A 25246-nucleotide genomic window follows, 5' to 3' on the forward strand; every position below is an offset into this window, starting at 1 on the left:
CTTCTCCCCCCCTTCTCCCCACTCGTGCTCTCTCTTTCTCACTATCTGTGTTGCTATCTCAGTCTCTCTCTCAAATAAATAAATAAAATCTTAAAAAAAAAATAAACATTTCTTATAAACATCAAATATTCATTCCAAGACTTAATATGCAAAAAATATCACAAAAACTGGTCATACTTATGAATTAACTCATTCTTTCATTCTCTCAACAAATACTTATCAGGAGCCTGCTGTGTGGGCCAGTCTAGACAGTAGGGACATAGCAATGAACAAGAAAAGTTTCTGCTCTCCTCAATCAGAAGGAGACAGAAAATAGATGAAGACAAATACATCATTTTTGTTGGTGTTAAATTCTCAAAAGAAAAATGAAGCAAGGTAAGGAATCAGAGTTACAAGGCAGGGGTAGTGTGGAAGGAGGCTAATCAAAATATACCTGTTGTGGAAAGCTTCTCAGAGGAGGGAACGTTTGCATAAAAAGCCTAAATGAAGAGAAGGAGAAGGCCAGAGGAAGATCTATCAGTATATTCATCACTTTCTAACAATCATGTAGGCAGCTGCTCAAAAAAATAAATAAAATGGGTATATTTTATATTTTTTAATTTTTATGCCTCTTTTTATGAGACTCTAAAAGTGTGTAGAATGAACTCATAGTAGACATAATTTACCTTTTCTTCCAGATCCCCTGAATAATCCTCTTCTACAGGACGCCTGAAACATAGATTATGCTGATGCCACCACATCCACCACCAACTCCACTACAGACAGTAGTTAATCTGAAGTTAAGATGATGCAATTGACAGCCTTACTTGGCTTTGCAATTAAAAAAAAATCCTTATAATGACACTTGTAACTGGGAAAACGTCACAATGTTGTAACAGCACTTGATTAGCACCTAGCAGACTCCCTCCAGTCCGTAGCTAGGTTCCCTTAAGATGGGATTTATGATGTCACAGTACAGCTGCAAATGTCACAGAGTTACTGGGCCTGCATTCAAAAGGGTTAATAAAGGGTGAAAAAAAAAATGTGAATTCACAATATAGCAGATTTTGCTATCAACTCTGCTCCTGAGAAATAAAATCTATACCTTACCTATTTTAATTTTAAGGACTACAATTAAAATCCACTAATGCTCTAAGCGAGAAGTTGGAAAACTATCTTGATTTCTGTGTATTAAGACAAGATTCTTAAAAGAGCCTGTTTCTGTTCTTCTGTGAGGAAAAAAAAAGTGTTAACAGAATATTTCAAATATTTTATGGTTGAAAATAGGAAAATAATGAAAGTGAACACTTGAATAAAGATGCAAAATATTTCATTTTTTTAAAGTTGTGCTTAATTGCATTAAAGACAACACAAAATGAAAAATGTAGAAAGTGAACATTTGAATAAAGATGTAAAATATTTCATTTTATTTTTTTAAAGTTGTGCTTAATTGCACTAAAGACAACACAAAATGAAAAATGTAGAGTTGGTTTCATTTTACTGTCCTTCTTTCCCATTGAGTTTTTTTTTTTTAAATTTTGCCAACAGATTGCAAAATTCAATGCAGTTAAATTTTACTTAATTTTATTTTAATTAAAATAAAATATTTTATTTTTTTTAAACTTTTTTTTTTAAAGATTTATTTATTTATTTATTTGAGAGCGAGAATGAGAGAGAGAGAGAGCACCTGAGAGGGGGGAGGGTCAGAGGGAGAAGCAGGCTCCCCGCTGAGCAGGGAGCCCGATGTGGGACTCGATCCCGGGACTCCAGGATCATGACCTGAGCCGAAGGCAGTCGCCTAACCAACTGAGCCACCCAGGCGCCCCAAATTTTACTTAATTTTATGGGTGCCTGGGTGGCTCAGTTGGCTAAGCGCCTGCCTTCCGGTCAGGTCCTGGGATCAAGTGCCATGTCAGGCACCCCACTCAGCGGGGAGTCTGCTTCTCCCTCTCTCCCTCTGCCCTCCACTGCTCACGCTTTCTCGCTCGCTCTCTCAAATAAATAAATTAAAAAAATTTTTTTTACTTAATTTTACCTTGAGAATTTCAGTTGAAAATATTTATTGATAACAGAGTTAACCACATAAGACTCATATTTTTATATCTATTAAGTTAAAATTCTAAAGAGAACTACATGGGAATGCTGTTGCCTCACATGTTTTTTGTATGTGGAGAGCATAAACAAATACCATCTGAAATCTATAAATAAAATAAGAAGGGGAAGTGGATCACTTTTCTGGTATTGTAAGTGTAAATGGCTGAATATTAAGTCTTTTTAAAAAAAATTCTCCTCTTGCGGGGCGCCTGAGTGGCTCAGTTGGTTAAGCATCTGCCTTCGGCTCGGGTCGTGATCCTGGGGTCCTGGGATCAAGCCCCACATTGGGCTCCCTGCTCAGCGGGGAGTCTGCTCTCCCTCTCCCTCTGCCTCTGCCCCTCCCCTCGCTCATGCTCTCTCTCTCTCTCATTCTCTCTCCCAAATAAATAAAATCTTAAAAAAAATTCTCCAGAAAAGCAAATATCAAAATTATATCATTCTTAATTATACAGTCTATTTTCATTATATTTCCAATAAGCAGTGATGATCTTTTGAGGACAAATTAAAATTAGGGGTTCTTTATCCTTTGAAAAACAAATGCTTTAGCTGATTTGTTTTTCCTACCTAATCTGTATAGTATCTTTAGTTTCCTATTTGTAGCAGTTGGAACATCATTTTATATTCTAACCAATATGTGTTTCATTTATCATATTTTTAAAGTACTATGAAAATGAATTTTATCTTGGTAGAAGTTAAAATTTTTTTAACTCCAGAACTTTTAAATATCAATCCTATATTTGGTTTCAGAAGACTGAAACCAAAACTGGTCATAATTACTAGACAAATGCAAGTAATAAGTGCACATAATGAAGTTTCAGTGAGATCCTGAGCCCAAAAGGGCATATACCCAGCAGATATCTTATAAGAACAAACAGTAAATATTAAAACTACTCTTAACAATAATGTAGATCATTTCCAATAATCAAGAAGAAATGTATATGCCAAAAGCCAGAAACCACAAAATGAATGCCTAAAACCACTTATTAGCCAAGCTTCATGTTAATCTTTATTTCCGAGCAAAAAACTCTATATAAGAATGTCTATGAAGCAAACTTCAATTCACTTGAATTATTTCTCCTACCAATAACTTTGTGTAAGTCCTTAAAAGTACTGAACTGGCAAAAACAAAAACACCAAAAAAACCTTAAGAATTATAATAATAGGGGCACCTGGCTGGCTCATGTGGAAGAATGTGCAACTCCTCGCCTTGGGGTCGTGGATTTGAGGTTCACACTGGGTGTAGAAATTACTTAAAAAATAAATAAACTTCTTAAAAAATAGTAATAATAAATAAAATGTGGTATATACATTCAAAGGAATATTATTCAGCCTTACAAAGGAAAAAAATCCTACTACGGATTATGATGTGGATAAAACCTTGAGGACAACAAGCTAGGTGAAATAAGCCAGTCACAAAAAGACAAATACTGATGCATCCACTTATATGAAGTATCTAAAAGTAGTTAAGTTCACAGTAACAGAAGGTAGAATGGTAGTTACCAGGGCTGAACGCAGGGGTAGTAAGAAAGTTTTTGTTTAATGGATATAGAGCTTTAGATTTGCAAGATGAAAATGTCCCGGAGATCTGTTTCACAACAATGTATTATTAACACCACTGAACTGTACACTTAAACTTGTTAAGACTGCAGATTTTATGTATTTTTTACCACACACAAAAATAGTATTAACTATGGCCCCATATTTGATGGATATAATAATTAACTAGCTTCTTGCCAGGAAAACACTCAATAAATTGATTTTACCAAAGCAATGGGACTGATTCCTTCATCATCTTATAAAACATTATTCTAAAGCTCTGGGTGCTCCCATACTCTTGGCCCCAGAGTGATGGTTCAACACATAGAATGGTTACTGATGCCAGAAATTGTATAGAAACAACTACTAATACTTCAAAATGGATAAAATTTAAATTTTCTATGCTTTTCACATACCCAGATCAGAAGCTGAGTTGAGATCTAAGTATGGAACTATCTTAATCTGTCACTGAATAATGAAGGAGTAAGAGTATACAGTACATATATAATAGGTACTGCATAGTATTGTTTAGTATGTGTATCTATATACATACATGTGTGTACACAATATATATACATATGTACATATACAATTCTCTACAGTAACAATATATAACATCTATAATTATATTCAATTATTATGGAATTTCCAAGTTAATGCCCCATATATGGTCCAGTTCCACACTGAGTACCCTATGTATTACAAGTAATAAAGAGTAGAGTGCTTAATTAAATGTAAAGCCAGACTGCCTGGGTTCTAATGTTGGCCTTGCCTCTTACTAGCTGTGTGACCTATGACAAGTTATTCATTCAGTCTCTCTATACCTTATTTTCCAGAACTGCTGAGGATAAAGAAAGCAGTACCCTTCTAGAGTTGTTGTGAGGACAGAGTCAAAGTGCCTGGCACATAATGAGTATTCAATACTCACTTTTGTTATTTTTATTATTGTCGCATTTAAGTAATTTAGTCAAGCATTTGGAGTTTAAACAATTTACATGTATTAATCCTTTGATTTGGAAAGGTTAAAATACTTTTTAAAGTCTTCCTCAAAATTCTGGTGGGGAAAGAAGAATCAAGGATTTACATAAAAATAAGTCAAAATCTGAATCAGTGACAAAACATGGCTAGACTAAACTGCATCCTTAAGTTTTTTCAGTTTCAGTCCAAAGGTCAGAGTTCATACACAGGCAAGTCTAAGAATTTAGCTCCTAAAAAAGCATTATAATGAAACTTGGTCTTATCATGAAATCTAAAATCTAGTAATAAATTGTATTTTAGATTTCCGGAGCCAAAATGGCATAAAGAAATTCTTGCAATGTTTTAAAACCCCTTTAAAAGAAATGCAAAGTACAAAAATTTAGGAGCATAAAATATACCATTTCAAATAAGTTCATGGTATCATATGAGAATATTGCTTATAAAACAACTACGAATTATTTTTTTTAAAGATTTTATTTTTTTATTTATACATGAAAGACAGAGAGAGAAGTAGGCAGAGGGAGAAGCAGACTCTCCGCATAGCAGGGAGTGCGATGTGGGACTCTATCCCAGGACCCTGGGATCACGACCTGAGCCAAAGGCAGATGCTTAACCAACTGAGCCACCCAGGCGCCCATATCTTTCCTTTTCTAAACCCTCTGGAGGTCTATTTAAGCATACTAAGTAGATTTATATTACTTTCAAATGAATTCCTAATACAACATTATTTTTTATTATTTTATTTTATTATGTTATGTTAGTCACCATACATCATTAGTTTTTGATGTAGTGTTCCATGATTCATTGTTTGCGTATAACACCCAGTGCTCCATGCAGTACGTGCCCTCTTTAATACCCATCACCAGGCTAACCCATCCCCCCACCCCCCTCCCCTCTAGAACTCTCAGTTTCTCAGAGTCCATAGTCTCTCATGGTTCATCTCCCCCTCCGAATTCCCCCCCCTTCATTTTTCCCTTCCTGCTATCTTCTTCTTTTTTTTTTTTTTTAATATATGATGTATTATTTGTTTCAGAGGTACAGGTCTGTGATTCAACAGTCTTACACAACTCACAGCACTCACCATAGCACATACCCTCCCCAACGTCTACCATTTATTTTTAAACCAGCATAAGCCACTTCATCTTAAAGCCTGATTGCAACCACTGGCCTAACTGCTACCATTCTAACCATTTGAGGCAGGTTAGTAGAATGATAAAAGCAAACAATTATTGCACTTCGACCATGTGCCAAGCATTGTACTTGCACTTCACACATGTTATCTCCTTCATCTTAATCTATCAAAATCAAAGAATTCAGTCTATTAAGTATTAATTTAAAACTATATATAAACATTAGGAAAATAATTTTGAGGGGACCTGGGTGGCTCAGTTGGTTGGGCAGCTGACTCTTGATTTTGGCTCTGGTTGTGCTCTCAGGGTCGTGGGATAGGGCCCCACATCAGGCTCCATGCTCAGCGGGGAGTCTGCTTGGGGTTCTCTCTCTCCCTCTCCCCCCCATGCTCTCTCTCTCTAAAATAAATAAATCTTTAAAAAAAATAATTTTGTGTCTTTAGTGTTAAAATATAGTACGAAAAATATTTTGTACCACTACTTTTAAGTAAACAAACTACATTTAATTCAAACCTTGTGTATGTATGTATACATTAAGACTCTTTCCTTATACCAAGTACAAAGCAGTAAAGGAGCCCTTAAAAAAGGGAAAACTAGAAAGTTCTAAGGACCTAAGGAGACCAACTTACATTAGAATACCTATCATAGTATATTAACATATCTGATATCAAATATATAACCATTATTTTTTAAAAAGGTATTATCTGCCAAAATAGAAGTCTACTGCTGTATAGGACATACCTATTTAAAGGTAAATTTTCCTGAACTATTTCTGCTTGCATCATCTTTATCTGATAGTGTGTCTACTTAATACATTCACTACCATAAGCAGGCTTTTCTCTCCCATGCCTTTCTGGAGAACAACTAGAGATTTCTCTCTGTTCAGAAAACTCACATTTCTGAAGAACACTATTAAGATGTCATCATAATTAATCAATAAAGTGAAAATTTCCAAAAGCCTCTGTTTTGTAATTCCTTTAACAAATGTAATTCTTTTAACAGCTTGGGGTTTACAAAGCTTGTAGTAACTTTAAAAATTAAAATCAGGCAAAGTAAATAACCGCTGAATATTAGTCAAAGAAGAAACTACAAAAATTAACATTCTTTTTCTTCAAATTTCAATGCCTACTCTACTCCTTTTGTTGTCCTGTTTTTTATTATTGTAGTTAATAAAATGTAGAATAAAATTTACCATCTTAACCATCTTTAAGTTTATAGTTCAGTAGTAAGTATATTCACACTGTCGTAAAAACAGATTATTCAGAACATTTTCATCTTGCAAATCTGAAACTCTATACCCCCTAAATAACAGCTCCCCTATAAACCTTTCCCTAGTCTACTCTTTTACTACAAAAAAAAATCATAGAGAAAAGGGGTAAAAAGAATAACTGTTTATACTCAGTTATTTTCCCATTATTGCTAGTGACAAATCACCTCTCTCTTTGGAGAACTTGGAACATCAAACAAAGGGTATCCAAACCTCATAGAAAATCATTATAAAATGACAGAAGATCTTTAACAATCTCTCCAACACTAAAACTAATTTGTAAGCATTTTTTCTGATTATAAGTATAAAAGCAAAATCTTTTTCTAAAATTTGACTGATTGCTTTATATCTGCTTAAAATATCTTTGAAATATCAAATTTTATTCAAAGTATTATCACGAAGATGAAAACAGAATGCATTCTAAAGCCAAAAACTAACCTTTAAAGAAATGTGCTGGCTACTATAGACAAAATTACAAAATACGAGTACAGATATATAATAAATTCTTGTTCAAATTGAACAAAATGGTCCCCACTATTAGCAGTTCACAAATTACTTTTTTTTTAGATTTTATTTATTTATTTGACAGAGAGAGACACAGCGAGAGAGGGAACACAAGCAGGGGGAGCGGGAGAGGGAGAAGCAGGCTTCCCACTGAGCAGGGAGCCCGATGTGGGGCTCGATCCCAGGACCCTGGGATCATGACCTGAGCTGAAGGCAGATGCTTAACGACTGAGCCACGCAGGTGCCCCCACAAATTACTTTTAATTTACCTCCCTCAAACCCTGAATTACCTTCAAGAATGAGTTACATTTTATTTTTATTTTATTTATTTACTTTTTTAAAAAGATTTTATTAATTTATTTGACAGAGACACAGTGAGAGAGGGAACACAAGCAGGGGGAGTGCGAGAGGGAGAAGTAGGCTTCCCCTGATGTGGGGCTCGGTCCCAGGACCCTGGGATCATGACCTGAGCCAAAGGCAGACACTTAACAACTGAGCCACCCAGGCGCCCCAAGAATGAGTTACATTTTATTTATTTTTTTATTTTTTTTAAAGATTTTATTTATTTGACAGAGAGAGACACAGTGAGAGAGGGAACACAAGCAGGGGGAGTGGGAGAGGGAGAAGCATTGGCTTCCCGCGGAGCGGGGAGCCTGATGCGGGGCTCGACCCCAGGACCCTGGGACCATGACCTGAGCCAAAGGCAGATGCTTAACGACTGAGCCACCCAGGCGCCCCAAGAATGAGTTACATTTTAAAACAGTATATTTTCTTGAAGTAGTTGACTAAAGAACATCATACAACACAGATATAGCATTTACTGAAAAAAATTCAGTTTTACTTTTCTTCCAACTTTTGTTCATTTTTAGAGAGAATTCTAAGTGAAGTAAAACATTATATAAAAAAATTAAATTAAAGCAATGAAAAAGAGCCAGAGGAAGGAATACATAAAAATAAGGAGCAATAGAAAGTCAATACTGACATGAAAATTTTTACCTCAAAATCTTAAGAGGTACATTCTTCTCCTTCAGTAAGAGTCACTCACGTAAGGGAATTAGTATGTTGAAGTTGAAAAACAAGATTCAATTGAACACTAAGCTTAAATTAGATCTACTTAGCTGACAGTAAATATACCAAATCAACCTAACACAATGCAGACCATCTTTAATATACAAATATGTTGCTGACACATTATCAATAGCAAATGTTTCATTTGTTTTGTTTTCTGATAGCCATCCACACCCTTCCTGGTCCTACTTAGGACCAAGAAGATGGATTTTTGGCACAGCCAGACAAAGCAATGAGAAATGTCATTCTAATTTCCCACCATATTGAAACAGAAAACATACATACAGCTCATATATTAAAATGTATCCTTTGTTAAATCATTCCTACTTCAATCCCTCACTGCATGCCAGGCTGGCTTTATTCTGAAGTGCTCCTTTACATATTGTTTGCATTTAGAACAGACAGGATAAGAAAGGAGATTAGCAGAGTATAATCCTTGAACAACATTCCCAAGTGGTTTTTTCTGCTCCCTATAGTCTCTTTGTTTCCAAAAATAAACAGGTCCATGGGAAGGTTAAATTTTATATTAGAACAAATTCTCTTGAGGCAGTGCTGACCCTGATGATCTCCTAGAGCTTCCTTCAAGCTCTAGGACTCCTGTGATTCTGCTCCTTTCATCTTTGCTGACACCTAGAGAACTGGTCATTTACAAAAAAGAGTTATTTAACTTTTAGAGTTGAGGTGTCAAACTCAGGCCCATAGGCTTCATCAGCAGCTACAAAGAATGAATCTCTGGGAAGCTTATTTTAAAGCACATCCTTTCCAGTGGCTCCATGTGGATTACCTCGCCTATCCAGATCTTCATGGCGACATTAACAATCCCCAAGAGACTTGCAACAAGAAAAGTTCAGGGTGTCCTCACTCTTGCTTTCAGAGTAGATTACATATTTATGAGATAAATGGGGAAATGTGAATAAGAAGTACGTATCATTGCAAGGAATTATGCTTGATTTTATTAGGTATGACAGTGACATTTGGTTACATAAAAAAATGTCCATAATCTTTTACAAGTTGCATACCCAGAAGTAAGTAGGAGTAAAATGACATGATGTCTGAGATCTGCAGAGCTGCTTAAAATACTTCAACAAAAAGAAAAAAAAAGAAGATAGATGAGGCTACAAAAATCTTAGTAATTATCAAGTTTATGTATATACAAATTTATATACATAGCAGCATTATTCTACCTTGTATATGTTTAAAATCCTACATTTTAAAAGAAAGTTTAACTTCCCATTACCCATTTAAAGATATTATCTCCAGAAGATATGTGGCTATCGCTTCTTGGCCTTTTGGCTAAGATCAAGTGCAGAAGATATGTGGCTATTTTAAAACTACTTGTATATACAGTAATATATATATAGTAATTTTGCTTTTCACCATTTTGGCTTTTGGACAGGGTTTCCTCCTGGCTTGGTTATTTAAAATAAACTCTCCAACTTATTACCAAGAGTTTTTCCAGGGGCGGAGGGGATGGAAACTAGTCTTACATAGCAACACATACACTTAACAAACAAGAAAGCAGCTTCAATTAAAAATAAATCAACATAAAAAATATCTCAGGCAAGAAGAAAGCCAAGTCACAATTTAACCTCAATTATTTGCCATCCCCAGAATCTGTTTATGGCAACTCCTGCTTTCAGCTCTTTGACATTATCACCACTGTGACTTTATTTACTTTTGACTACAGGTAGAAGGGGAAGATTTCATTTATATCTGGGAAGTTGTAAAACAGGAAAACTAGAAACTTAAAACTCTAGCCTCCCTTGGTGCACACGGAGGCCTGAGGGACAAGAGCAGGCTCGAGTTGTCAGATCTTCCTGAATGTGATTATATTTTGGTAACCCCGACGGGCAGAAGCTTTGGAAAGGCCATGGTACTCAAAACTACTACTATCAAATGACCAGATGCAAAGGATCAAACTGATTGGATCTTTTGGTCACACCCTTTGTTCCCACACTAGTTAATGATAATTTGACCATGTAAAAAGGAAATTAAGTGTTATAAATTCCTACCTATACCAAACAGTCCTCTTTGAAAAAAATGAAACAAGTGGCAAGTATACAAGGACCTCCGGAATTATTCAGAAAAGTCAGTCACTTTTAGCATACATTATAGTTTTAATAAAGATTTCAATCTGATTTCCTAATGCTTCTATCATATAATAACACATCATAATGAATACTCACAAATGAACAGCTTCAGCATCACAAGAACCTAATTGTTTAGAATCTAATTATGTTTAGAAAATTCTGACTGCTAAGAATTTGTCCTAATTCTTCAAAAATCATGATCCATGCATGGCATAGAGGATAACTCTTAGTTAACCAAAGTAATCAATGAATCAGCACACAGAGTACTTCTTAATCTCCCAACATTCTTAATATGTGCAAGATAAAAACCATAGTTTATTCTTTGATCAGATCTTTAAGATATGTAGAAAAAAAATACCATAGCAAGTCCATGAACTTGCTATCCAGATTTAATAAATACCAACATTTGATTAGTTGAGATTTTTAAAGCAAGCATTATGAATACAAACCACAGGTTTTTTCCTACATCTGATTCAGCTTTCTCGTGTCTCTCTCTCTCCTTCCATTTTCCTCAAAACACTCCACTTTGCCACACTCCTGTCCTCACCCCTTTGTCTCACAGACTCATCTTTCTCTATTATTTCACAGAAAAATTTCTTGAATAATCTATACTTCCATTTCTAACTCCTCTCCCTCTTATTTCTTCTCTAATCTATGAAAACCTAGTTTCTATTCACTGGACTCCCATTCAATTCCAAACTCTCATAAATCCAAGGTTATTTTTCAGATTTCATATTACTTGAACTCTTCAGTAACTTCTGACTGATGCTCACAGAGCTGGGTGTCACCCAGGCTGAAGGTCCTCAGGGCTGCAAATTATCATTTTTAGACAATGGAGATGTACTGTTTTGACTGTGCAGGCCCAGAAGAGGGAGGGAAGGCTATGTGAGGGTCAGTTAGCCAGGACCTAAAGGGAAGGGAGTCAGTTAGAAGGGACCTAAAGGGAAGGGAAGGGAAGGGAAGGCAAAAGGAAGATTTGCTTTCAACTACCACTTTGGAAAAGAAGGGCTGAATTAAAGATCAGGAATCATAGTGATAAAAACTCTAGAAGATCACAAATTTATGAAAAAATGTATGTGTATTGTATTCTTTTCATAAAGACCCTAAGGTTAAAGATATACACCAAAATGTTAACAATGATTAAATCTCTGGATGTTAAGATTATGGATAGTTTTTATTTTCTTCTTTATAATAATATATATTTTGTTAATTTTCTACAATGAACATACATTTTTTTTAATAAGAAAAAGGCTGCCCCCCCCCCCTTAAATAGCAAAAGGTCTGCATGCCTGTATTCCAGGGTAACAAAGAAGGGTGTTGCCAGGGAGATGCAGCTCCACAGAATACTTGTGAGAAAACCCCCAGGGAGTGAGTAGGTGTTAGGAGCTTGAAGGATGAAAGAAAAGCAGGCTGGGTGCTTGGGGCCCAATCTTGGGAAAGAAGAGACCTCACAGGAACCTGTCTGGCCTGAGACAACCCAGGAAGTACCTGGTATTCCCCCTGGACCTCCAGTCAGCCATCTTGGGTGTCCTCTCTATCCTCCCTTCAAGATACTATGAAAATCTCACCACTGCACTGTATCCCACACTACCATGACTCCACACAAAAGGTGTCTCCCCTACCGGCTGGCTGACTTCCAATCCAACCTCCACACAGTCCACACACATATTAGTGTTCTAAACACAGGGAACATTGTGCTTCAAGAATATTTAGAATCCAGAATACCCTACACTCTCAAATGTATACAACCTCTGCTTATGTTTACCAGCTCAACTTCCCAGCCCAGACGCTAGGCTCCAGTTAGCCCCTTGTATCCATCGTTCCCCAACACTCTGGCTTTGTGCCTCTGCACACACTCTTTCCCTGGCCTAGAATATGCTTCCCTATCCTTGTCCACGTGGCAAACTCCTATTCACCCTTTATATCTAGCTCAAAAGCAAAATCCTCCATAAAGTACTCCTAGTCACCTGGCTGCTCTCTCCTCTGTAAGCCTTAGTCATTTTGTACCTAACATTTTATAGCACTTCTTATATTATTGGAGCTATCATTCAATTACCTGTCTTCCTACTAAACCATGAGATATTTAAGGCCCAAAACTACATTTCCCCATGTATCTAAGTAGTGCCGAGAGCCAGTAGGTACTCAAAAAATATGTGATGAACTAAATAAACGAATGTGTTTGTTTTTTACTACATACTTTTATAGATATCTCAGAAATAAATTTTAGGAGCTAAAAATCAGGCACTAACTCATAATGGTGGTCTCTATATGAAACCAATTCAAAGACGTAACTAAAAAGACAGTAAAGATCAAACCAAATATATACTAGGCAAATGTAAGATTTCTATAGTATTTCCAGCTAAGAATCTAAGACTATACCAACTTGGAATTACCAACCTTCTGAAACAGTAATTTGAGGATTACATATTGCAGGCAGGTTTTTGTTTTTCCTTTGCAATAGCGGTGGTGGTGGAGGGAACATTGCAAAGTGTCCCTTACAAGGCAAAGTAACTAAAATATGTATCTTCTCTTTGAAATCAAATCAGTAATAATGGCTGATAACCAGGCAACAGGGGAAACTTAAAATCAATTTCAAGAAAACAGAATCTGCACATACTTATTTCCATATAGTTTCACTTTCGTCAGTGCCTGCCTACTGCCTACATTAAATTTACCTGAGCTAAAGTAGGGACTGAATTTTGACCAGTCTGGGTCTGCATATGAGCAGATTCGCTCTCTGCCACAGAATCTGTTACACTTCCATCCTGCTGAGATTCAATTGTTTCCATGGTCATTTGTCTGAAAAGACAATAAAAAGGAAGAAGTATTAAGGCCCTATCTGAAAGATTTCTCTGCATTTACTTAGCTTTCTGATATTCACTTCTGTCATCAATTGTACTACCTTATTTTTCAAGAAGTAGGTTCAGTAGCAGAGTCCTAACTCTCCGAACGAACTCTGCTCACCAGATATGAACATTACCATTGCAGGAAGCACTGCAAAATGTTTTACGGGAATTCACTTATTTAAAACAAATGTTAATCTTGGGGTGCCTGGGTGGCTCAGTGGGTTAAATGACTGCCTTCGGCTCGGGTCATGATCTTAGGGTCCTGAGATCGAGCCCCGCATCAGGCTCTCTGCTCAGCAGGAAGCCTGCTTCTCCCTCTCCCACTCCCCCTGCTTGTGTTCCCTCTCTCGCTGTCTCTCGCTCTGTCAAATAAATAAATAAATAATCTTTAAAAAAATTAAAAAAAATAAAATTAAAATTAAAAAAAATGTTAATCTTATAATAATGTCTCCTTAATAATTATTTTAAGCCCTCCAGTATAAATGAGTGAAAAAAGTAGGCTTTCTATTTTACATGAAATATAAATATTCTATGACTCTCTAGGCCTTCGATACCTGTTTCATAATATATAGTATCAAAGAATTTCCCCATAGTCTAAATTAAATGCATTATAATATAAAGATGTGTCTAGCTTTGCCAGCACTAACCAGTTTCTGATAAACAAGCCTCTCAAATTGAATCATGCAGAGCTGACCACATGTCCTACAGCTTCCCATTTCGTTAAAGAAGAGAATCTAATTTTTCTGGAAAAATTTTAACATAATTTTGTCTATGATATCAATTTAAGTTAATGATTTCTATTTCTATATATAAGATAAACCATATTACAATAAATTTTATCCTACTACAAACAAAATAAATTAAACAAAATCAAATATTAAAAACTTACAGGAACTATTCTCCCCGCTGTTATTTTCAACTATCAATGATACAATGTGTTTTTCTCACTTTAGTAGTCTAATTATATAGCCAAAAAGTACGCAAGCCACTTAGAACTTTGAATTAAAATATCCAAATCCTTTTTCAGATTTAGTTACCAGATCCTACAAAGCTTTCATCCATGTCTTGTACTTTACTACCTTCTTTTCCATTTCAATAGTCATTATCTGAATCCAAGCCTTCCATTCTCACACCCATTTATACTGCACTTAAGTTACTTCTATTGAAAATCATTTCAAAACTTATGACAATTTAGAGCAATTATAAATGATAAAAATATAGTCTACTATGAAAAAATGTCTTTCCCTTACTTCCCCAGTTCCTTTATCTCTCTTATTTTCTAGAACAGCCTAGGCAAGTATAGATCACCCTGCATAAACTGCCAATTCTTCTGGCTCTACGTTTGCTTATGTGAACAGTTCCCAAACAGAATACCTCAGAACATTTAGTTCTGCAGGTTATGAAAAGGTATTATCTAAAAAAGAGGGCGGGGGAAACACTTAGTGAAAAAGTTCTAAATATCCGGGGTTAAAGGTTTTCTTTGCTGCAGAACTTCTCAGAAGCCTGAATATGCTAGTGGGCCTTCAGAAGGTAGAGGGTGCAGATCCAATAGACAGCATTTTCCCAAAGTATCTAACCACCAAAAACTCTTTTTCCACAAGGCATGTCCTAAAGTAGTGTTCTGAAAACAACTTGAGAAATGTTGTCTTATGCTATTTCTTACACTTTTTAAAGTTCTCAAGAGCTCTGCCAAAAACTTGAGTCTCAACTCAAAACACTATGCTAGAAGGCCTTCCCCACTAAACTATTCATTTTAGAAACATTTATTTATTTAGCACCATCTACATGACAGGCCCCCAAAATACAAAAGTGGGTAAATTGCAGCCCTTGCCCCTGAAGGAATTCATTCATTAATTGGTCCTTGGACAACTTCTATCAGAAGTAACTAATGTACTTGTTGGGGGAGGCGGGGAGCAGATTCCCGGCTCAACCCCAAATCTACTGAATCAAACTTTCTGGGGCATCTAATTTTTTTTTATATCCAAGAGATTCTGATGTATATTAAAATTTAGGAAAAACTTAGCTTATTGGTAAATTCTATCAGGTAGATCCATAAGGAACACATGTAAAGTAACTTCTTAAATTGTGTAAAGAATGTTATGCATAAAATACTTTCAGAAACATAGGAAGTAATGATTACATCTGCCTGAGGATGGGGCCATATAAACATATACTGAACAATGAGAAGAATTTCACCAGGTAGAAGAGGAAAAGAGAACTATGAGAGCAAGGAAGTACAGAGTATGGTTGGAAAACAGAATAGCAGATTGTAGTAGAGAATCTAGGTGCCAGCGGAGCCTATTTAGGTTCAGTGAGGAGGAGGCAAAGCAGGACTGGTAGAAGTAGGGCTAGAAAGGTCGGATGGAATCAGAGAAAGAATAGCTTTTAAAGCTCTAGAGAGAGGGCACCTGGGTGGCTCAGTTGGTTGGGCATCGACTCTTGGTTTTAGCTCTGGTCATGATCTCAGGGTCTTGAGATCGAGCCCCGCGTGGGGCTCCCCGCTAAGAGGGAAGTCTGCTTTCCCTCTCCTTCTGTCCCTCCCCCTGCTCGTGCTCTCCCTCTCTCTCTCACTCTAAAATAAATAAATAAATCTTTAAAAAATAAATAAAGCTGTAGAGAGGAAAAAAAAAAGCCCACCTCACTCAGATGCGTCCTCTACTCTAGGTCCTTCAGTGTGTATTTTGTCAATCTATACTGTATAACATTTCAACTATTTGATATCCATGTAGAATTCAGTCAACAACTGAATAATAAGCCAAAGTTACCTGTTAATACACAAAACAAATGGCCTGAAGCCTATATACTAAAACTCCTAAAGCAAAGAGAACCTCTCCTAGTCCCTACTTTAAACCCATTCATTTTTATTTCAAATACAATTCTCATTTATCTGGTTTCCAAATATATTAGATATAAGAAGTAACAACTGACAATGGCAGCGATGGAGGGAGAACAACATAGAATATAACAAGCAGATCAAGAATCCCAAGTGTGAGGTAATTTGGATCCAAACAGGGTAAAGTCGCCAAGTTCTTTACATTCAAGAAATTGAAAAATATGAGTTAAAATTCAATAGTGGTATTTATAATAACTATCCTGAATCATCAACTCAAGGTTAATTATACTCAGTATACTTTAAGAAAAGAGGGATACACATAATAGAATCCAGAAAGACTTTCATCAAAAAAAAAGCTCTAATGCTTAAAAAGGTCACCCTAAACTAGGACTCATTTTTTGAGGTATAATAGATTATGTATATTATATATATATATATATATATATATATATATATATATATATATATATATATAATAAAAGATTTCATAAGTTATTAACATTTCAAAATGTTTCACATATGAAAGTGTTTTGTCAGGCATTATGTCAGGTAATCACCTTAATTGCTCCCATTTTCTCCTGGGTACTTCCCACAGTCCAACCTTTTGCCCTTTCCTTTCTTCAATCTATATACTACAGCTTCTTCAATCCTATACGCAGATGACTCCCAAGTCTGTATTTGTGTACACTCCCCTCCTTTGAAGCATCTCAATCTAGTTTTCAGATGCCTGCCCCTTCCCTTCTATTTCTTTTATTCAAGAGCATCACTACCCACTCAAGCACCAAAGCAACAAGCTACAAGCATGTGTCCATATACGAGTTGGTACCAGATTAGCGACAAAAACCCACAGAGCTAAGTATCAGCCAAATCAGGATGCCATAAGACCTGGAGCCTCCTAGTAAAGAAAGGCAGAAATGGAAGGTCAGCAGCCACCCCATTCATCCTTCCTGCCACATGTGGCATCATCTACTATAACCTCCTATCCCAACACTGGACCAAGCTGCCGAGTTTTGCTACTCCTCATGATTGCTGCCGTCCATTCTAAAGACTACACATCACACTTGGCCTCCCTATAAGTCATGACTAAACTAAACTAAGCCATGATGCCCCTTCACCCATGCCAGAATCACATCCATTAACACCTCACATTCCTACCTCCCCGGTCACTGTCAAAGATGTAAGCTCCTCCCATACTTCATTGTCCCTCTCATAACTAGTGCTTCCTTTCCCCTGTAATTCAGTTGCTTACTCCTACTTCTATTCTCCTTCCAAGCCCTTGCAACGTGCTATCTGGAACTCCAGCCCCCACCCCAGCCCCTCAATAGATAGCAGCTTGTCTTTGCATACCTAATCAGAATCAGAATGTTGACCTGGTATCCTCTTGATTCCCACTACCATTTCTTAGCTGTTCCTCCTCTGTGCCTTTGTAGAAACCCCTGTTCTGTTAAGGCCCGAAGTTATCGGGTATACCATCCTATATTCATCCACACGATAATCATTTTCTATTCACATCCAGGATGTAAACTGAAGACTTTGACACTTGACTTAAAAGCTTTCCTCTCCGGAGTGTCTGGGGGGCTCAGTCAGTCAAGCGTCTGACTCTTGATTTAGGCTCAGGTCATGATCTCAGGGTTGTGAGATTGAGCTCTGCATTGGGCTCCACCCTCAGTGGGGAGTCTGCTTGAGATTCTCTCCCCCCCCCCCCCCCCTGGCACCGCTGCTTATACACACGTGCTCTCTCTCTCAAAAAAAAAAATTTTAAAAAAAAAAAAAAAAAAGCTTTCCTCTCCACTATTCGGTTATGTTCAACATTCAAAGGAAGGACCCCTGCCTCACCCTGATGCCTCAGTCCAAGACTTTCTCTATTCCACTGCCATCTACTTAGCTGGTCATACACTGGACATAGTCCGTGTCCCAAACTGCTCCACCTCTGAAATAATTAATCCTGACATTCCACTCTGACTACAATATCCTATCCTCCCAACTTACATCCACCCTCGATTACTCGTATCACACCTGCTGTTCCACCACACTGACATCTCCAGACCACTTTCTCTTTCCATCAGCCTCCCATTTTCTTCATATCCCATCCTATTCAGCTTAGAATCCATGGTTTCTCATTTTAATTACGGTTTCCCAATACTCTAAATTCTCTTGTCCCTTGTCTTTCTGTTGTATCTGCGTAGTAAATACCAATCTCAGATAAAACCAATTCTACCTCCTCTATGCCGTCACCAAGGCTGATGAACAATACTGAATAAAATTATAAAACAGTATTATTAAGGCTATTGAATTCATGGCTTTTAACCTCAAATAGGCAGCAGTCTTACTGTTTCCCTAGTGAACTTACTCTTCCATTCTCTACAACTCTTTCAAATTTTTCTCCCTTTTCTCAAATCTCCGAGCCCACCTACTATCCTACACTCAATGTAAGGACTTGCCTCCTGTTCAGATGAGAACTCCTTCAATTTCCTGCCACCAAATCAATAAACCCACTTATGTCTACACCCACCATTTTATCTTGCCTCTCTTAAATTCTTTTATCTGTGCTCTGGATCCCTCTTCAAGGGAACTATATTATCAATTACCCCCCCCCCCCCATGGTCTCCTCTTATCAAGATTTAAATAGGTTCAACTCTTCAATCTCACACTCATACAAACACACAAATCCACTGAAAAGTCCTTTTCTAGCTATTGTCTTGAACCTCTCTTCTTCCTCTCACTGCTAAACTACATTAAAGAATTACCAACACTATATCCATTTCTTTATCTCCCACCTATTCCTAGACAACCCTAAAAACTGGTTTCTGCTTCACTAAATTTCTCTAGTAAAGATAACCAGTCAGTCACTAAATCTAATGTTCATTTTAAGTCCTATCTGGCTTGATCCCTCAGCAGTATTCAACACTGTTGGCATCTTCCTTCTTGACGTCATCATATTGCATTTTATGCTCGCATCCCATTCTTTGACAACTCCTCCACAAGCTCCTTTGCTAATTCCTTCTGTTACTCAATGTCAACGTTCACATTGCATGTCTTCAGGGCTCTGTTTAGCCTTTTCACCTCACTCTCAAATCTCCCTTTGTGTATTGTCATCCATTTCTCTAGTTTCAAATACCAGCATCATCACTCTCAAATCTAGAATCTCCAGCCCACAGGTCTCTCTTGAATTCCAAAATCATATATTCAAATGCCTATTTATCATCTCCAAATAGGAGCCCTACAGGTACCTCAAACTCAGTGGGTCCAGACTAATCTCCTCCTTCTTTGTCCACAAATGTGTTCCTGCTCTGAGTTTCTTACCTCAGGAAACGGGGCTCCACCATCCATCAAGTGACAACCTGGGTGTCATCTCTAACACCCTCTCCCTTTCATTCCCTACAGCATCATTACCAAGTGTGATGACTCTAATTACTAAAGAACAAGTTAGTCCCTTCTTCACCACTGCTCAATCTCCCTATTCCAATCCATGCTAACAGTTCTTTCTCAAGCATACATTTTGGCTTAAAACTCTTCAGTAGCCCTCTGTTGACAGTAGGATAAAATTCAAACTTCTTACAATAATCATAACCACAACAACCATTTGTTGGTGCTTATCATGTGGTAAACGCCTACTGGCTTTAATCCTTAACAACTTTATAAGATCAGGATATTTAGTTCTTCTTTTAGAGATAATGAGGTAACCTCCATAAGGAGATTAAGAACTTAATCTTACCAACAATCTGATCTGATCAGAGTGGCATAGCCAGGTTCTGAACTAAGATCTTTTTCCAAAGTCCATATTCTCAATTACCAAACCAAACTGCCATTCAATCTCTTTCACAATGTGACCCTATTTTACTTTTATGGCCTCATTTCCAGTCACTCCTTTCTTCCCACATTCTGCATTCTGGCCTCCTCATAAGCCATTTCTTTCAAATACACATCCTATGCCCTCAGTTCTAATCTTTTATATCTGTTCTTCTCTCTTCCTGAACTGCTCTTCACCCCTTCTTTGTCTAACAGGCAAATTCCCTACAAGTTTTTCAAGGCCTGGCTGAAGGACACCATTTTCAAAAGCCTATTCTAATAGCCTTGGACAGAATTAGTTATTCTGTTCTGAGTTCCCAAAGCATTTTATGCAATACTTCCATTATAACACTTGTCTAGCATATAATACATTTATTCACAAAATACTAACACTAGTGTAAGCAATTCAGGGACAGGGATTACATCTTATATTTCAATGTACTGCCAGTGCCTAGTACAGAACCTACCATAATTGTTAAATAAACCAACTGATCAACTATTTGGGAAGACTACGCAACTGTCAGATGTCACTAAAATGATAAAAAAATAAGGTTTAGAGAGATTAAGTGACTTTCTACAGGGCACATAATAGACAGCATGACAGACAGTGAACAAGAGGTCTTATGAACTCTAGGGTTCCTTCCACAGCCAGTGTCCTGAGTATTCCAGTTCAGATAGCATTTTATAATAAAGATGTGCTTTTGAGTATGCTGCAACTATTGTTACAATCTTCATCCAGATATGCTTTGTCTTTCACACTAGTATATAGGGACTCTAATTTTATACCATTTGTATTCTTCTAGAGTGCCTAGTATAGTGACCAGTACATGTCATTCAGTACAAGTTTGATACTAAAATCAATTTATTTGAGGGGTGCCTGGCTGGCTCAGTCGGTGAAGCACGTGACTCTTGATCTCAGGCTCGTGAGTGCGAACCCCACATTGGATGCAGAGATTACTTTAAAAAAAAAAGAATATTTTTAAAAAATAATAAGTAAAATAAAATCAATGTATTTGAAGGTAAAAATCATCTACAGAAGACTAAGCCAGTGCTATCTATTTAAAATATATACCCTATCATTTTCAAGCCTGTTTATTCTACTGATCAATATCCAACTGCTCTCTAGCACAAACCTCTTAAACCCACTAAAAACCAACCCTAGGGCAGGACTCAGGGAAGAAGATTCAACTAAGAATTAAATGTTCAACATGGGTCAAGCACTATATTAGGCATTTTCAAACAGTATTTCAGTGGGAGATTTACGACCCAGAACTCAGTGTAAATGATATACATACAACACTAACACCTGAAAATCAGCCTCAGTTAGTCCAGACAAAATTCATTTATGAAGAATAAGAGAAAAATCCATTACAATCCTTCATTATTCACCATGTATCTTATAGTTAAAATTGAAGAGATGTATCCAAGAATATGTTCCCCAAAATCTCACTTTTTTTTTTTAAAGATTTTATTTATTTTTTAACAGAGAGAGAGAGACAGCGAGAGAGGGAACACAAGCAGGGAGAGTGGGAGAGGGAGAAGCAGGCTTCCCGCTGAGCAGGGAGTCCAATGCGGGACTCGATCCGAGGACCCTGGGATCATGACCTGAGCCGAAGGCAGACGCTTAACAACTGAGCCACCCAGGTGCCCCAAAATCTCACTTTCTCTATCAAATGTTAAACACAGTTGTACTAAAGTTAATAATCTATAAATTAATTGAGCAATAGTTTAATCTTAAACAATAACCCTTATTAGAAAGACCAATTAGTAATCATGTTATAAAATATTTAAAAATAAAGACATATAAGATGAAGCAATAAAAAAACTAAAACAAAAACAAAAAGTCCATTAAGCACTATAAACTAACAGCAAGCAAAATACTGGCAAATATTTGGTTCCACAATTCTAAAAAAACATAAAAATCGCTAAAATGGGCATATTTAAACTTATAAATTATTAATAGTAGTAGCAATTTTCTTTTCTTATGAAGGTTAAATATTTCTTCTGAAATCTTTATATTATTTAGCAAACCATTTTCTTCTTTGATAGAAAAATAAATGTTATCCCAATATGTTCTAAATATATTAGGATACAGTTTAATAAAATGTTAAGATAGCCATGTTTTAAAATAATAGGATCCATCCATTAGCACAATTTTCAAAGACTTCTAGGTTGAACTACTTTTAGAGGGGTAGAACTGTGTTTGCTTACTCTGTTATTTTCTAGAACTTTAATAGAACATCTATGTTATACTGCAATAACTCCTCAAACCACCGAAGTACAACAGTACAGTACTATTTGTAGAGTACAATAAAATAGGTAGACAACCCATTATATATCTTCCAGAAATAAATACAAAGGAATATATTCATAAAATTATATTTACAATTATAGAAATATCGAGGCAACTAATGACCAAAGTTATTTAGGCATCCCTATGTGTCAAGAACATGTAAGATAAATAAGTAGAAAAAAAAAATGAGAAGAAAACGGAAAAACATTTTAAAGGAATGCTATCGTTGGTACCTAGGAAAGTGTTCTTAAAAGACGAGAGAAAACAAAGATAAAGGGGAATACAGGCCAAATCTATCTAAATGAAAAATAAGACAAAGGCAGTTTCCTAATTATAATTAAAGTGTTCAATTAACTAACAAACTTCTAAAATCTTAGTTGTATCCCATTTGCAAAGACAAACCACACTGCAAAGCAACTATATTTGCCCTTGTAAAATTTTAAAAATAGAACCCAGCTGCGAAAGGAAAAATTATTAGTTGTTTCTATTCTTCATTTATAAATAGTTTTACAAAAAAAGTCAGAGAAAATTTATTTTCTTTTTAAAGCTAGATCCAACTAATAAACCAGAATGTCTCTGAAAGTAGCCAAAAGAAAACTTGAAAAATTCTATCTGGATTTTTGTAAAAAATTGATAAGGACATTGTTCTGTTTTACATTAGGAACAAGCATAACTTAAAGGCAAGGAGGGACGAAAACTAAAACTCTGTCCACATCCTTATGTATGGTCTCCTTTCTAAATGAAAAGGCCAGCATGCAACACGAGCTGAATGTACATGTCCACTTCTCCCCTCCACTGCCTCACAGGGTACAGGGTAGAAGGTGAACACTGTAGTGGAATAGCTGACCACGCTGGGTACATTTTATCATATTTTCTTACTGCCATATATACACATACATACATACATATACATTTATGGATACATGTCTCTCTCTCTCTCTACATATGTATCATTCACTTATCCATTAGTTTAACTTTTAACTCTCTAAGCAGAACTTTCAAAAGAACAGAAAAACATATATCCACCTACCTTAGATTTGTCTTAATATATTTTTTCCTGCCACATTTGCTCATTATTAAGACATTTGTAATCAATGCTTTGTTCCTTCTCCGTTTTCTTCTTTATTTATCCTGCAGGAAAAATGACAGTTGAATTGGGAGATCACAAATTTTATTAAAAAAAAACCTCTCAAAAATAAATAAATAAATAAATTAATTAATAAAATCTCTCCAAACTACACCAGAATACCCCCCAGAATACCCTAATTTCTATAAAACTGAGAAAACAGACTAGAAAGTTAAAACTCTGTATTTTATTTCCAATCTTACTTCTTTACAATTTTCTTATCTTCTAGGAGAAAAAATTCAAAAAACATAAATCATGTGCTATTTATCAGGTTACTTCCTACTGAAGAGAAAGCAGTGCTGTCTGAATCATTGAATATACACTACATATATATAGCTAATGGTATCAGCTCTATTTTAAAATAATAATCACTTAATAAACTGAGTGAATTTATCGTTTTCTTTTATCATTTTCTTAAATTTCATTCCACTTCAACAAATTTGTCAACCATTTTTTATCTACCTTAAATTCAAAACTGGCTTTTGTCAAAGAATTTTAACTTCAAACAAAATATTAACAGTTCCTTTAAAATCTCCTCCAATAATCTATAGTCCACTTAAAAAGCTGTTTTTGGTGCTCGCTTCGGCAGCACATATACTAAAAAGCTGTTTTTGACACTCTAGCAATTAAACCCCATTTTTTTACTAATATCTTTTAAAAATATATATTTGACAAGCTGAATGAAGTAAAATTGGCAAAGAAAAAAGACAAAGGAACTGGGAGCGCTTAATTCACTGTTGAGGTGGAAAGGATAAATGTGCACAGCCCTAAGGGTCTTCTAGGCATCTTTGCCAGCAATGGTGCTGCTTAGCCACAGATATCCTGCTTTCAGAGTTCCCTCCTAAGTGGCCCCTCTAAAATGGTGTCATACCATCCTAGTCATTTTAAAACTGAGCCAGTAGGTGGGGCGCCTGGGTGGCTCAGTCAGTTAAGCATCTGCCTTCGGCTCAGGTCATGATCCCAGGGTCCTGGGATCCAGCCCCACGTCGGTCTCCCTGCTCCGCGGGAAGCCTGCTTCTCCCTCTCCCTCTGCCTGCCACTCTGCCTACTTGTGCTCTCTGTCAAATAAATAAAAACCTCAACAAACAAACAAACAAACAAACAAAAACAAAAAAAACTGAGCCAGCAGGCACTAGGACAATGGTTATAGCTACCGTCCCTCTGTCCCCCATCTCCCAGCATAGGGACAACAGGAGATGGTAGGACATTTGAACCAGGCTACCTACAACACAAACAAAAAGCAAGGATGGTGCCATTCCTTTGGATTAAACCTTATTCTGTTATATTCCACTGGTGTTTTACATTGGGATATCTAATCTTCCATAAAAATTGCATAGCCTAGAAGCAGGGACCAGCATGGAAGAGACAGATAATAAAATGTCCCCACTCTCCAGGAGATTGCAATTTAATGAGAGAGACAGACATTTAAACAAAGAACATTGATAATATTATTTGAATAGTAATGATCTTGGCACCACATAAAAAGAGAATTAACTCTAATTTCTATATTTCTCTTGGAAATACCATTTTCTTTAATTTTTGAATGAGTAATACATTCTTATGGTCCCAAATTCATAAAGTAGCAAAAGGTATGCACTGAAGTCCAGGAACAGCTACACACTTGCTCTTCCCAGAGGCAATCAGCATTGAAGAAGTACCAGCTTCCAGCCACCACAGCCACAAGATGTCAAAGGGAAAATGACTAGTCTCATA

The 25246-nt window shown here is 36.4% G+C and overlaps 1 protein-coding gene and 1 pseudogene across 13 annotated transcripts in view; one reads left to right on the forward strand and one right to left on the reverse strand.

Moving 5' to 3' along the window:
* Positions 1–25246, reverse strand: part of CREM (cAMP responsive element modulator) — a 72169-nt gene that overhangs the window by 39121 nt on the left and 7802 nt on the right. For 10 of the 13 annotated variants that reach the window (XM_032395651.1, XM_032395650.1, XM_032395646.1 and 7 more), the window contains exons 2-3: positions 23438–23538; positions 13322–13445 (exon numbers count right to left, since the gene is read on the reverse strand). In XM_032395651.1, the coding sequence (XP_032251542.1) occupies positions 13322–13445; positions 23438–23481 (168 nt within the window). In that variant the 5' untranslated portion in view covers positions 23482–23538. Of the gene's footprint in view, positions 1–665; positions 1191–13321; positions 13446–23437; positions 23539–25246 lie in introns of those variants that run through there. The other 3 variants (XM_032395660.1, XM_032395661.1, XM_032395662.1) reach the window with 3 other exon arrangements.
* Positions 9830–9979, forward strand: LOC116626397 (annotated as a pseudogene).

This window comes from Phoca vitulina, unplaced genomic scaffold (assembly GCF_004348235.1).
Source record: "Phoca vitulina isolate PV1807 unplaced genomic scaffold, GSC_HSeal_1.0 scaffold86, whole genome shotgun sequence".
Taxonomy (NCBI): Eukaryota; Metazoa; Chordata; class Mammalia; order Carnivora; family Phocidae; genus Phoca; species Phoca vitulina.